General features: G+C 38.2%; 1 protein-coding gene across 1 annotated transcript in view; it reads right to left on the minus strand.

Annotated features, from left to right (window-relative positions):
* APPBP2 (amyloid beta precursor protein binding protein 2) overlaps positions 1-15301 on the minus strand; it is an 84380-nt gene that overhangs the window by 26624 nt on the left and 42455 nt on the right. The window contains exon 4 of the mRNA XM_055257593.2: positions 7951-8074. Within this exon, the coding sequence (XP_055113568.2) occupies positions 7951-8074 (124 nt within the window). The remainder of the gene's footprint in view (positions 1-7950; positions 8075-15301) is intronic.

Here is a 15301-nt window from a genome sequence, read left to right on the forward strand (position 1 = left end):
AAAAGGTGTTAGATTTTGCTAAATGTCTTTTCTGTGTCAACTGAGATAACTGGGTTTTTTTTTTTTTTTCCCTTCATCCTATTAACATGGTGTATCACACTGATGTTCTTATGTTGAACCACCCTTGCATTCCTGGGATAAATCTCACTTGGTCATAGTGTAAAATCCTTTTAATATTCTATTAGATTTGATTTCCTAGTATTTTGTTGAGAATTTTTTCATCCATACTCATAAGAGATACTCATCTGAAATTGTCTTTTTTGTGGTATCATTTTTGGTCTTTGGTATCAGGGTAACATTAGCCTTTTAAAATGAGTTAGGGGCTGGGCGCGGTGGCTCATACCTGTAATCCTGGAACTTCGGGAGGCCAAGGTGGGCAGGTCACCTGAGGTCAGGAGTTTGAGACCAGCCTGGACAACATGGCAAAATCCCGTCTCTACTAAAAATACAAAAATTAGCCAGGTGTGGTGATGGGAGCCTGTAATCCCAGCTACTTGGGAGGCTGAGGCAGGAGAATCACTTGAACCTGGGAGGTGGAAGTTGCAGTGAGCCAAGATCGTGCCACTGCACTCCAGCCTGTGCAAAGGAGTAAGACTCTGTCTCATAAAATAAAGCAAATAAAATGAAAATGGAAATAAAACAAAAACAAAAACAAAACAAAACGAGTTAGGAAGTGTTCCTTCCTCTGCAATTTCCTGGAAGAGTTTGAGAAGAACTAGTGCTAATTCTTTAAATGTTTGATAGAATTCACTAGTGAAGTCTTCAGTCCTGGACTTTGTTGGAAGGTTTTTGTTTATGGATATGATTTATTTACTTGTTATAGGTCTCGTAAGATTTTCTATTTCTTCTCGGGGCATTTAGGTAAATTGTCCATTTCTAAAAAATGTGTCCATTTTATTTATGTTATCTAATTCGCTGGTATTCAACTGTTCATAGGATTCTCCTTAAATCCTTTTTATTTGTGGAAGGTTGGTAGTAATGTTTCAAGTCCCATTTCTGATTTTAGTTATTTGAGTCTTCTGTCTTTTTCTGTTAGTCCGGTATGGTTTTAATTTCAAGTCAGGGAGGACATCAGTGTGAGAGTGTTTCTTCTGCTAGAGAACGTGGAATCTGCACATGACACCTCAAACCATGGAAGCAATCTTACAAGCACTGGAGAGCTAGCCAAAGAAATGACTGGTACACAAAGAATTAGCAGACAGATTGAAAGAATCTAGTTCCTTAATAACCTCTATATATTCAGAATTAACCTACCCTGGAGGCCCTGAACATTGTACTGATTATCTTTTTATCAAAGTTTTTGTACTTTTAAGGTACACTGCTTATGTAGGTGGCTCCTATCTTATTTGCTACACATAGGTTTATGACCTTTTTGTGAATTATACATTCTATTATCAATATCCCTTTTGTATTAACTAATGACTTTTATCCTGAATTCTTCCTTATTGTTAGTATTATTATTTTGGGGTGTTTCCTGTTTATGATATAGCACTAGTTTTAATTTTTTAACCCTCTTGGTAACTGCCATCTTTAGGTAGGAGAATTGAGCCCATTTACATGTATTGTGATGATAATTATATTTGGTCTAACCTTTTCATCTTATTTTTCACTTATCATAATCAGTTTTTTCCTCTATTCTCTTTGCTTATATCTAGCTCGGTCAAGTTTCAAATCATTCTCACCCATATTCACATTACCCTAGTTTGGAAGTTCTATTACACTTTTCTATTATACAAGGCATCAAATGCCCATCTCTAGCACTGATAATGTTTAAACTAAATAATGATGCCCTTTCCTACTCTACCCACTAAGATGAGAACTTTGTAACACTTTTACTCCTCCATTCTCCCAAATGTATATTTTAAAAATAGGCTATATGTCTATTAAAAAACAGCCTGAATATAAGATGAACCTCCATTTTCCATCTAAAAATATTTTTGCCAACTCATATATATCAAGTTTTAGGGATATATGTGATAACATTAAAACACTTATAATTTATATTTAAGGCCAGGTGTGGTGGTCATGCCCGTAAGCCCAGTACTTTGGGAGGCCAAGGCAGGAGGATCACTTGAGCCCAGGAGTTTGAGACCAGCCTGGGCAACATACTGAGGTCCCTTTTCTATTAAAAACAAAAATAATAAAAATTTATAACATTTAAATCTTTCGTTATACCTATATATTTAAAATCTAAATTAAATTTTCAAAAATTGCTTTTCCTCCTCACAATTTACAAAACTTTATCCAAATTATTCACATGTACCTTAAACATTTAGCTTCATCATCACCATAGTTATTTGAGTCATCTGACAGTTTTTATTTTATCTTTTAAATAAATCCTTCTTTGGAATGACAGCTTTTTAGAGTAAAACATTTTCACTTGTTTGAAAACCAGTACTTCTGAATCTCCGTATGATGTCACCAGAAATTTAATCCAAAGCTACCAGTAACCATCTGCAAAGCATTAGGACTGCTGGGCTTTTCAATTTCTCCTATGGCAAGCAGATATCCAGGATCTCCAGAACTGAATTACTCCATCACTTTTCAAAGTAATCTTTAAAAAGCCAGTTAATAAAATTATCCAATTCTTACAACTATAAGGTCATGACCTCCAGAATAATTCTAAATCTGTTAAATTTCTTTTTTTTTTTTTTGAGACAGAGTTTTGCTGTCGCCCAGGTTGGAGTGCAATGGTGCAATCTTGACTCACTACAACCTCCACCTCCCAGGTTCAAGCGATTCTCCTCCCTCAGCCTCCCGAAGTAGCTGGGATCACAGGCACCCACCACCACGCCCAGCTAATTTTTTTGTATTGTTAGTAGAGACAGGGTTTCACCATGTTGGCCAGGCTGCTCTTCAACTCCTGACCTTAAGTGATCCACCCGCCCTGGCCTATCAAAGTGCTGGGATTACAGGCATTGAGCCACCGTGCCCAGCCTCATTACTTCTTTAGAAAGAAAATTTCACTAGGTGGTCTCTATAAAGCTTCCTAACATTAACACTAACTGAAATTTCAGGTTAACATTTCTTTCCTAAATACTACTTTGTTGTTCAAAATACAGGTTGAGTATCCTTATTTGAAATGTTTGGGACCAATCATGTTTCAGATTTCAAATTTTTGGATTAGGAACACTAAACCTGTAATAGGTTTGACGTGGTAAATTTTTGTTTTTTGTTACTTCTGAAATTTCCTTTTCATCTCTGGTTTGAAAAGAATCCTCATTTAAGTCCTATTCTCAATTGTTCTTCATTCTCTTCCAACTCCATTTACATGTGAGACATATATTACAATATTCATTACCTACCACTGTTTTTATACCATCTTCCCCTACCTTGGGATTTGTTATTGTTAATTTAAGAACTTAAAAAAAAGTTTAAAATTTTTATTTTAAAATAAAATAGAGGCCAGGTGCAGTGGCTTACATCTGTAATCCCAGCACTTTAGGGGGCCAGGGCAGGCAGATCACGAGGTCAGGAGATCGACACCATCCAGGCTAACACGGTGAAACCCCATCTCTACTAAAAATACAAAAAAATTAGCCGGGCGTGGTGGCGGGTGCCTGTAGTCCCAGCTACTCGGGAGGCTGAGGCAGAAGAATCATTTAAACCCGGGAGGCGGAGCCTGCAGTGAGCCGAGATCGCGCCACTGCACTCCAGCCTGGGCAACAGAGAGAGACTTCATCTCAAAAAAAACAAAAACAAAAAACAAAAAACATGACTCAGACATGACATAACATAACATAACATAACATATAACATGATAGTCTCATTATATTGCCCAGGCAGGTCTCAAACTCCTGGGCTCAAACAATCCTTCTGCCTTGGCCTCCCAAAGTGCTGGGATTACAGGCATGAGGTACCATGCCTCGCTGGAACTTATATTTGGTTACAGAAGTTCCTCGATTATTTCCCTCAGATACAGTACATGGAGATATACTGGGTCTTCATGTATTTGAAAATTACTTCTTTTGCCCTTCGAACTGGTGAGGTACAGTATTTTCTCTCAGTAACTAAGATGCTGCTACTTTCTTCTAGCTTCTAATTTCTATTTATCTTTGGATTTCAGGAAATTCAACTGCCCAGGGTTCTCTTTCAATCCACATTCAACTCTTTACACACACACACACACACACACACACACACAAATGTTCCCCAACCCCACCCCACCATCCAGTAGTTCAAGAAGTTCTTTTTATCATTTAAAGAAAAAAAAAACCCACCAAAGGAATACATACCAATGGTTTAAAAACATAATAAACAGTAGAAAAGGATTTAAAATAAAAAGTAAGTTTGTTCTGCCCAACTCTCACAAGCCCAAAAGCAATCTCTGTTCCCTTATCTGGAGGTTCTAGAGAATTCTTGACCTTAAACAAACCATGCTCACATGGACTGATTAGCTCCAAAGAAAAAACTGAAAAGGGGGTTGCGGGTGTGATTTTCAGTTTGTCATCCCCCCAGAACAAGCCAATTCAGTAACTGTGGTTATTTCTGAGCAGCAGGGTTATAGACAACAATTTTCTTCCTCATAGCTTTCTGTATTTTCTGGATGTGTTTGGCCACAGACATGTATAAGCAAGAAAAACAAAGCCATTAAATAGAAAATGAATAAATGGAAATAGGCAGAGTCTCCAAAGAATACAAAAGGACTGAAAAATGGTCCCAGTTTTAACTACTTTCTATTAAGAAAGGCTAGGAAGGTTCTCTGACCTTTGTTGTATAATGTTTTGATGCTAGCCCCATATTAGAAATTGGCTTTGTGACATTAAATTGAAAAACATACTTTTATTCTTGCACCAGGCTCAAAGCCCCTGGGATTGGCCAAAGGATTTGATTAGTATCTGTTATGCAAAACACTTCTTTTCTAATTCAATTAAACACATAGTCGATTAATACCCCAAATTTCTCTCTGCCTTAAAAAAAGGCTGTCATAAAATTTTAATAATCTTTTCAAATAATACTAAGTAGATGAAAAAAATTACTTATTACAAATAAATTATATTAAATACACCTGTAGTGGCCAAGAATTTGGCAAGGTTAGTTGAATAGAGGCAAATTTTATTTCGAAATTTCAAATTCATGAAGACATAAGGTCTTGGTATACAGGCAGTGAGCTGGCATTATAAATGGCTTTGTTCCTTGGTCCAGACAATATTCTAGTTTCACATGTGCTTGCTAAAAAGACAGCTAGTTCTGAATTGTTAATTATCTATTGTTTTTAATTTATTTTAAAAATTTTTATAGAAATGAGGTCTTGCTGGTCTCCAATTCCTAAGCTCAAGCAATCCTCAAATCTTGGCCTCCCAAAGTGCTAGGATTATAGGCGTGAGCCACTGCACCCAGCCAGTTATCTACCCAATATTCCTCATGTTTTCTTCCTTAATGTACACCCATGAGTTCATTCATGCACAATTAAAAATGTTTTGCTCCTCAGACTATACTTATCACACAGATTAGAAGTTGTGTAGAATGTGTCCCAGTTTCCAGTTTAAAAGACAGGTAATCCAAGAGATAGGGTTAGACTTCTGGGAAAGCAATTTTTTTCTGACTTAAAAAAGAACAGTCAGCTGGCATGCACTTTTTGACCTCCCCTCTTCTTACTGCCTATTAACACTTGCAACCATAATGACGTGAGCTACTTGCTACAGATGACAAACTAGGAAGGAGAGAAGGAGACTGACTTGTCTTGTGAGAAAACTAAACCTTTTGGTAAGGCTAAAGCCAAATTTATACAGGAACCTTAAAATCAGAAGAAACATAGGTATTTGGGTGAAATAAATATGAATATGTGAATAAAAAAAATAAAGCACATACAAAAAAGAAAGTGCTTTATCTTTGGTCAAGACTGCTATAGTGAATAATCTATGATAAAAATTACACAAAATCCCTTTTCTGTTCCAAATTAACCAGTTTATGTACACAGCAATATATAACTACCCTCCCAAATCCCATATGGGATAGTGTAGTCTCCTATTCCTAAAAATATAAAATAGGCAGAAGAGGGGAAAAAAAATGAGAGATTATTTTTATGAGTACTATAAATTATAGGGCTAAATACTAATCCTTTTACAGTTTCTGCACACAAATATTCCTATAATTTATCATACACTTCTAAAGTATATGTGGGAAATTATCACCTTCTAAAATATTATTTATAATTAAGTTTGCATATTACAAAATTAACTTCAGGATTGGAATGTCTGCCTGACATAGATAAGCCTTGTATAAAAAAGGTCAATGACAGCCTCAAAAGACTGAAATACAACTGGCCAAAAAAAACCAAATAAATAAAAAAAATAGAGTTTTACTCAATTTTAGCTTAAATCAACAATAATCTGGCTGGGTGTGGTGGCTCATGCCTGTAATCCCAGCACTTTGGGAGGCCCAGGCAGAGGATTCCTTGAGCCCAGGAGTTGGGAGACCAGACTGGGCGATACAGCAAAACACCATTTCTAATAAAAATAAAGTAAAAAATATATTTAAAAAAAACCCAAAACAAAAATACGATGGTTTTATAGGAGAATATTCTAGCTTTGAAGGGATTCAGATTCAATTAACTCATCTAAAAAATACCTAGGAAATATGAACCTTAATTCCATAAAAATAGAAGACTGTAAATTCAATAAATTGATTGGACTTTAGTTAACTTAGGATAAAGAATTTCTGCTGTTTAATTTTTTGACTTTATTTTAATTTTCCTTTAGTTTTATATAAAAAATTATTTTTAAGAAATGCCAAATCAAATTGGGGGACAAAGAGAAAACCTGTATGAAAATAGCTAAAGGTAAATGTAACATGTGCAGAAAAAAATAAGGAGAATAAAGCAGAGTTACTTCTAGATTTGCTTGACTTTAAGGAAATCTGTAAAAAAGTAATAAATGTATCCTCAAAGAAAAGTTATTCATAAGTAAAGCACTAATCTTGTTATGCACAATTATGGAAATGTAAACAAAGCAGGGGGTACAAAAGTAACAATCGCCGGGCGCGGTGGCTCACGCTTGTAATCCCAGCACTTTGGGAGGCCGAGGCGGGTGGATCATGAGGTCAGGAGATCGAGACCACGGTGAAACCCCGTCTCTACTAAAAAATACAAAAAATTAGCCGGGCGCGGTGGCGGGCGCCTGTAGTCCCAGCTACTCGGAGAGGCTGAGGCAGGAGAATAGCGTGAACCCGGGAGGCGGAGCTTGCAGTGAGCCGAGATTGCGCCACTGCACTCCAGCCCGGGCGACAGAGCGAGACTCTGTCTCAAAAAAAAAAAAAAAAAAAAAAAAAAAAAAAAAGTAACAATCAAGAAAAAGTACACTTCTGGAGTTTCCTAGCATCCAGTGTCTACCACAGTTCCTAGTACATAAGCATTCAATAAATATTTGTTGAATGAATAAACAAACAAGCTCTATGGCAAAGCAAAAAGATACGTAAGAAACACATTCTGGGCCAGGCGTGGTGGCTCATGCCTGTAATCCCAGCTTTGGGAAGCCAAGGCGGGTGGATCACCTGAAGTCAGGAGTTCAAGACTAGCCTGACCAACATGGCAAAACCCCATCTCTACTAAAAATACAAATAATTAGCCAGGCATGGTGGCGCATTCCTGTAATCCCAGCTACTTGGGAGGCTGAGACAGGAGAATCACTTGAACCCAGGAGGTGGAGGTTGCAGTGAGCCAAGATTGCACCACTGCACTCCAGCCTGGGTGACAGAGCGAGACTCTGTTTCAAAAAATAGAAATAAAAAAAGAAACACATTCTGGTTCATAATACTCAAATCTAACCTAAGCTGTCTACAGCAGATTAACTACATTTTAGAGATGAGAGGATGCCAGACTAGTGAAACTATGACATATAAATACCATCTCAGAGATTTACTCAAATGTTGGCATATACTTATAAGAGCTAAAACTATAAAAGCCACTAAATACCATTATAGCATGTAATTACAGGATAGGTTCCAACTTACCTCACACAACATTCTACTGCACGAAACCAATGAAGCATCTCATCATGCAGAGTACACAACTGAAGGCAGGACAGAAAAACTTTCTCAGCATCACTGTACCAGCCTGCATCTGAAAGAAAGCCACCTAAAAAAATAAGAAACACCAATTTTAGAAAACTTGATAAATAGCCTGAAAGCTAAAATGATATGCTGACAGTGAATATTACCCAAATTTAAAAAAACCCATGATATTAAAGTCTTGTGTTTAGCATAAAACATAGGTATGAACTGTGAGATTTTTATGTAAAGGTTTTGAACTAGGGGAACGAGGATTCAGGCTAAGACCTTAAATAGGGAGTCAAAAGTTTGAACCTTCTAAGAATGCTCCATGGCCTAAGAGTTGTTATTTTCCAGCTAATGAGCTAACTAAATTATTTTACTATTTTCATCTTGGAGTGTACATATAACTTTAGCATCTCCCAATACACAATCCCAAAGAAGATAAATCTGAATATACTTAATCTTAGTATAGCAGCACATAACGGAGGATACACAGATAAAAAAAGACTGTGATCTTTAATCGATCACCTTATTTTTTTTTTAAACAAGAAATTACTGTCCTGGGCAGTATTTCCTCAGCATATTATCTTTTTGAGGATTCTGACTCCTAAAAATGACTAACATTTAATACACTGTTACTACACCATGTAAAACACTTTGTATTGTGGTAACTACGTAACTACATGAACTCACTCATTTAACTTTCACAACACACCTTCGACTTAAATAACTGCCCCAACATAACAGATGAGAACACCTGAGTCACAGAAAAACCAAAGCTTATAATCCAGTAAGTGAAAAGATTCAGATGCACACAACGTGACTTCAGAGGCTAAGTCTGTAGTCCCTATACTGCAATAGTTATTAAGGAATAATTTCTTAGTGCTATTCAGGATTAGTTATAATAACCAGAAAATACAAAGTAACATACCATCATGGCATGTTCTAAAACACATTTTTTCGCACATTAAAAAATCTCTGAAATTATCTGAGACCAGCCTGGGCAATATGGCAAAATCCTGTCTCTACGAGATACAAAAGTAAGCCAGGTGTGGTGGCGAGTGCCTGTAGTCCCAGCTACTCAGGAGGCTGGGGTGGGAGAATGGCTTGAGCCTGGGAGGCAGAGGCTGCAGTGAGCGGAGATCGCACCACTGCCCTCCAGCCTGGGCAACAGAGCCAGCCAGACCTTGTCTCAAAAAACAAGAACAACAACAACAACAACAACAAAACTCTGAAATTAGAGTGCGTCATAAAATTAATGGTATATTACAGTAAGTGGCTATTTCTTGGCACACAAAAAATATAGTGTCTTAACAGTATTAATGTCTGAGTCAACAAAATATTATATTTTGCTCGGACTCGTGTTTTATATTTAATTAAAACTACATGCAATTAAGCATTTTTTTAATTAATTGGAGAGAACTGTGCTTTAGAACTTTCTAGGTTCCTCACCAAGTTGAGCAGAATAATGAGATCATTCATATTCATACTAAGCAATATTCTACTTATCATCCCAACATATTGTATATTGTGCTGGTTATTAGAATATTGTCTCTCAGCTTCAAACCCACACTACTAGAGTCTGTTTGACGATGCTGAGCAAGGACTCTGCAAACCACATTTCTCCTTTGCTAGCTGGCTCCCTGTTTGGCTCAGCGAATAGGAGGCACTGGAGAAACGAGCTGCAAGACTGGAAGAGCAAAGGACACTCTCCTTCCTGTATCTGTTAGTGAGGTTCCTGCTGACAAAAACACCCCAGGGTTTGCTTCTTTACTTTGGTGGTAGTAGTTCACTCCATTAAATAATAGTCAATACCAGTTGCAGTTTTCCAGTGCTTACAAAACCAGTTTCACAGCACTCCATCAAACATCAGCAATAGCCATGCAGGCTGCCCCTCCTAGAGGTCTAGATCCTAGACCCACGGGCCCTCTTTTCAGACCTCTGAGGCACCAGTAACAGCCTAGCAGTATCCCAGCTCCATGAGGCAAACCCCTCCAACTCCTAATTTTTAATAATTCCAATCTGTTTCCTTGGTTCCCCAAGCCATAAGTATGGTAGCTGATTCTCACAGCTGCTTTGTCCATAATACCCTACTGTTCCCTTTTTGCCTCTTTAGTTCTCTAGTATCTGGTTAAAAATGATTTGTATTAGGCCAGGTACAGTGGCTCATGCCTGTAATTCCAGCACTTTTGGAGGCCAAGGTGGAAGGATCCCTTGAGGCCAAGAGTTCAAGATCAGCCTGGGTAACACAGTGAGACCCTGTCTCCTAAACAAATAAATATTTTATACTGATAATTGATTTTATAGCCTAGTGAAATGAACTATTCAGATGTAACATCTATTTCATCCACATCTTGTTGAGGAGAAAATTTATACAACGTACTTAATTTCATTTGGTTCTTAGTTTGACAATCCCTAAAAATTTAGGTTTATTCTAGAACATGATAAAGTCAAAACTTGTAATATTGACCCTAGAATTCACCTAAACTCAAGGAAAATACTACAATAGAGCTGGGCTTCAGCTAAGTCAAATCCAGAACCAAATTTATTTTCTCTGTTCAAAACGAATGAGATCCTTGTTTTCAAAAGAAGTTAGGAAAAGAAGACAACAGCACAATTGTGGCAGCTGTCACAGCTTCTCACAATGACCATTTGTGCTTGAAAATGAAGTGAGACATTTGCTGTTATTAGAAGCATTAATCCAGTAACCACAGGATAGGTTACTATTTCTTTTTTTTAGAGACAGAGTTTGCTCTTGTTGCCCAGGCTGGAGTGCAATGGCGTGATCTTGGCTCACCGCAACCTCCGTCTCCTGGGTTCAAGCGATTCTCCTACCTCAGCCTCCTGAGTAGCTGAGATTACAGGCATGTGCCACCACGCCCGGCTAATTTTGTATTTTTAGTAGACACGGGTTTCTCCATGTTGGTCAGGCTGGTCTTAAACTTCTGACCTCAGGTGATCTGCCCGCCTCGGCCTCCCAAAGTGCTGGGATTACAGGTGTGAGCCACCGCGCCCAGCCAGGTTACTACTTCGATTAAAAACTTAATTTTAAGAAATGTGTTCCTTGAGTATAAGCATCAAATTAAATACTTGTAAACAAGAAATAAATGAATCCAAACCATTTAAAAACATATTCCTGTTAAGAAATGTTTAGTTTTCCCTTTGAATAGCCTCATCCCAATAAAGACGTGGCCTATCAGAAAAGAGCTTGAATGGTCAGGGTGATAGTCCTACTTAGTAATGCAGTCCTTTCTAAAAAACAATTCTTTTTTATTTTTTAGGATTAAAAATTTTTTATTATTATACTTTAAGTTCTAGGGTACATGTGCACAATGTGCAGGTTACATGTGCCATGTTGGTTTGCTGCACCCATTAACTCGTCATTTACATTAGGCATTTCTCCTAACGCTATCCCTCCCCCAGACCCCCATCCCAGGACAGGCCCCAGTGTGTGATGTTCCCTGCTCTGTGTCCAAGTGTTCTCATTGTTCAATTCCCACCTATGAGTGAGAACATGTGGTGTTTGGTTTTCTGTCCTTGTGATAGTTTGCTCAGAATGATGGTTTCCAGCTTCATCCATGTCCCTACAAGGACATGAACTCATCCTGTTTTATGGCGGCATAGTATTCCATGGTGTAAATGTACCACATTTTCTTAATCCAGTCTATCGTTGGACATTTGGGTTGGTTCCATGCCTTTGCTATTGTGAAGTGCCGTAATAAACATACATGTACATGTGTCTTTATAGTAGCATGATTTATAATCCTTTGGGTATATACCCAGTAATGGGATTGCAGGGTCAAATGGTATTTCTAGTTCTAGATCCTTGAGGAATTTCCACACTGTCTTCCACAATGGTTGAACTAGTTTACACTCCCACCAACAGTGTAAAAGTGTTCCTATTTCTCCACATCCTCTCCAGCACCTGTTGTTTCCTGACTTTTTAATGATGGCCATTCTAACTGGTATGAGACGGTATCTCACTGTGGTTTCGATTTGCATTTCTCTGATGATCAGTGATGATGAGCATTTTTTCATGTGTCTGTTGGCTGCATAAATGTCTTCTTTTGAGAAGTGTCTCTTCATATTCTTTGCCCACTTTTTGATGGGGTTGATTTTTTCTTGTAAATTCATTTAAGTTCTTTGTAGATTCTGGATATTAGCCCATTGTCAGGTAGATTGCAAAAATTTTCTCCCATTCTGTAGGTTGCCTGTTCACTCTGATGGCAGTTTCTTTTTTTTTTGAGATGGAGACTTGCTCTTTCGCCCAGGCTGGAGTGCAGTAGCGCAATCTTGGCTCACTGCAAGCTCCGCCTCCTGGGTTCACGCCATTCTCCTGCCTCAGCCTCCCAAATAGCTGGGACTACAGGCACCCACCACCACACCTGGCTAATTTTTTGTATTTTTAGTAGAGACGGGGTTTCACCATGTTAACCAGGATGGTCTTGATCTCCTGACCTTGTGATCTGCCCGCCTCGGCCTCCCAAAGTGCTGGGATTACAGTTGTGAGCCACCGCACCCGGCTGATGGTAGTTTCTTTTGCTGTGCAGAAGCTCTTTAGTTTAATTAGATCCCATTGGTCAATTTTGGCTTTTATTGCCATTGTTTTTGGTGTTTTAGACATGAAGTCCTTGCCCGTGCCTATGTCCTGAATGGTATTGCCCAGGTTTTCTTCTAGGGTTTTTATAGTTTTAGGTCTAACATTTAAGTCTTTAATCCATCTTGAATTAATTTTTGTATAAGGTGTAAGGAAGGGATCCAGTTTCAGCTTTCTACCTATGGCTAGCCAGTTTTCCCAGCACCATTTATTAAATAGGGAATCCTTTCCCCATTGCTTGTTTTTGTCAGGCTTGTCAAAGATCAGATGGTTGTGGATAAGTGGTATTATTTCTGAGGGCTGTGTTCTGTTCCATTGGTCTATATCTCTGTTTTGGTACCAGTACCATGCTGTTTTGGTTACTGTATCCTTGTAGTATAGTTTGAAGTCAGGTAGCGTGATGCCTCCAGCTTTGCTCTTTTGGCTTAGGATTGGCTTGGCAATGCAGGCTCTTTTTTGGTTCCATGTGAACTTTAAAGTAGTTTTTTCCAATTCTGTGAAGAAAGTCATTGGTAGCTTGATGGGGATAGCATTGAATCTATAAATTACCTTGCACAGTATGGCCATTTTCACGATATTGATTCTTCCTATTCATGAGCATGGAATGTTCTTCCATTTGTTTGTGTCCTCTTTTATTTTGTTGAGCAGTGGTTTGTAGTTCTCCTTGAAGAGGTCCTTCACATCCCTTGTAGGTTGGATTCCTAGGTATTTTATTCTCTTTGAAGCAACTGTGAATGGGAGTTCACTCATAATTTGGCTCTGTTTATCTGTTATTGGTGTATAAGAATGCTTGTGATTTTTGCACATTGATTTTGTATCCTGAGACTTTGCTGAAGCTGCTTATCAGCTTAAGGAGATTTTGGGCTGAGACGATGGGGTTTTCTAAATGTACAATCATGTCATCTGCAAACAGGGACAATTTGACTTCCTCTCTTCCTATCTGAATACCCTTTATTTCTTTCCCTTGCCTGACTGCCCTGGCCAGAACTTCCAACACTATGATGAATAGGAGTGATGAGAGAGGGCATCCCCATCTTGTGCCAGTTTTCAAGGAGAATGCTTCCAGTTTTTGCCCATTCAGTATGATACTGGCTGTGGGTTTGTCTTAAACAGCTCTTATTATTTTGAGATACATTCCATCAATATCTAATTTATTGAGAGTTTTTAGCATGAAGGGTTGTTGAATTTTGTCAAAGGCCTTTTCTGCCTCTATTGAGATAATCATGTGGTTTTTGTCTTTGGTTCTGTTTACGTGATGGATTACATTTATTGATTTGCATATGTTGAACCAGCCTTGCATCCCAGGGATGAAGCCAACTTGATCTTGGTAGATAAGCTTTTTGATGTGCTGCTGAATTCAGTCTGCCAGTATTTTATTGAGGCTTTTCGCATTGATGTTCATCAGGGATATTGGTCTAAAATTTTCTTTTTTTGTTGTGTCTCTGCCAGGCTTTGGTATCAGGATGATGCTGGCCTCATAAAATGAGTTAGGGAGAGTTCTCTCTCTTTCTATTGATTGGAATAGTTTCAGAAGGAATGGTATCAGCTCCTCTTTGTACCTCTGGTAGAATTCGGCTGTGAATCCGTCTGGTCCTGGACTTTTTTTGGTTGGTAGGCTATTAATCATTGCCTCAATTTCAGAGCCTGTTACTGGTCTAGTCAGAGATTCAACTTCTTTCTGGTTTAGTCTTGGGAGGGTGTATGTGTCCGGGCATTTATCCATTTCTTCTAGATTTTCTAGTTTATTTGCTTAGAGGTGTTTATAGTATTCTCTGATGGTAGTTTGTATTTCTGTGGGATCGGTGGTGATATCCCCTTTATCATTTTTTATTGTATCTATTTGATTCTTCTTTTATTCTTTATTAGTCTTGCCAGCGGTCTATCAATTTTGTTGATCTTTTCAAAAAACCAGATCCTGAATTCATTCATTTTTTTGAAGGGTTTTTTGTGTCTCTATCTCCTTCAGTTCTGCTCTGAAGGCAGTTATTTCTTGCCTTCTGCTAGCTTTTGAACTTGTTTGCTCTTGCTTCTCTAGTTCTTTTAATTGTGATGTTAGAGTGTCAATTTTAGATCTTTCCTGTTTTCTCTTGTGGGCTATTAGTGCTATAAATTTCCCTCTACACACTGCTTTAAATGTGTCCCAGAGATTCTGGTTCATTGTGTCTTTGTTCTCCTTGGTTTCGAAGAACATCTTTATTTCTGCCTTCATTTAGTTATGTACCCAGTAGTCATTCAGGAGCAGGCTGTTCAGTTTCCATGTAGTTCTGTGGTTTTGAGTGAGTTTCTTAATCCTGAGTTCTAATTTGACTGCACTGTGGTCTGAGAGACAGTTTGTTGTGATGTCTGTTCTTGTACATTTGCCAAGGAGTGCTTTACTTCCAACTATGTGGTCAATTTTGGAATAAGTACGATGTGGTGCTGAGAAGAATATATTCTGTTGATTTGGGGTGGAGAGTTCTGTAGATGTCTATTAGGTGTGCTTGGTGCAGGGCTGAGTTCAAATCCTGGATATCCTTGTTAACTTTCTGTCTTGTTGATCTAACATTGACAGTGGGGTGTTAAAGTCTCCCATTATTATTGTGTGGGAGTCTAAGTCTCTTTGTAGGTCTCTAAGGACTTGCCTTATGAATCTGAGTGCTCGTGTATTGGGTGCATATATATTTAGGATAGTTAGCTCTTCTTGTTGAATTGATCCCTTTACCATTATGTAATGGC

This window comes from Symphalangus syndactylus, chromosome 20 (assembly GCF_028878055.3).
Source record: "Symphalangus syndactylus isolate Jambi chromosome 20, NHGRI_mSymSyn1-v2.1_pri, whole genome shotgun sequence".
NCBI lineage: Eukaryota > Metazoa > Chordata > Mammalia > Primates > Hylobatidae > Symphalangus > Symphalangus syndactylus.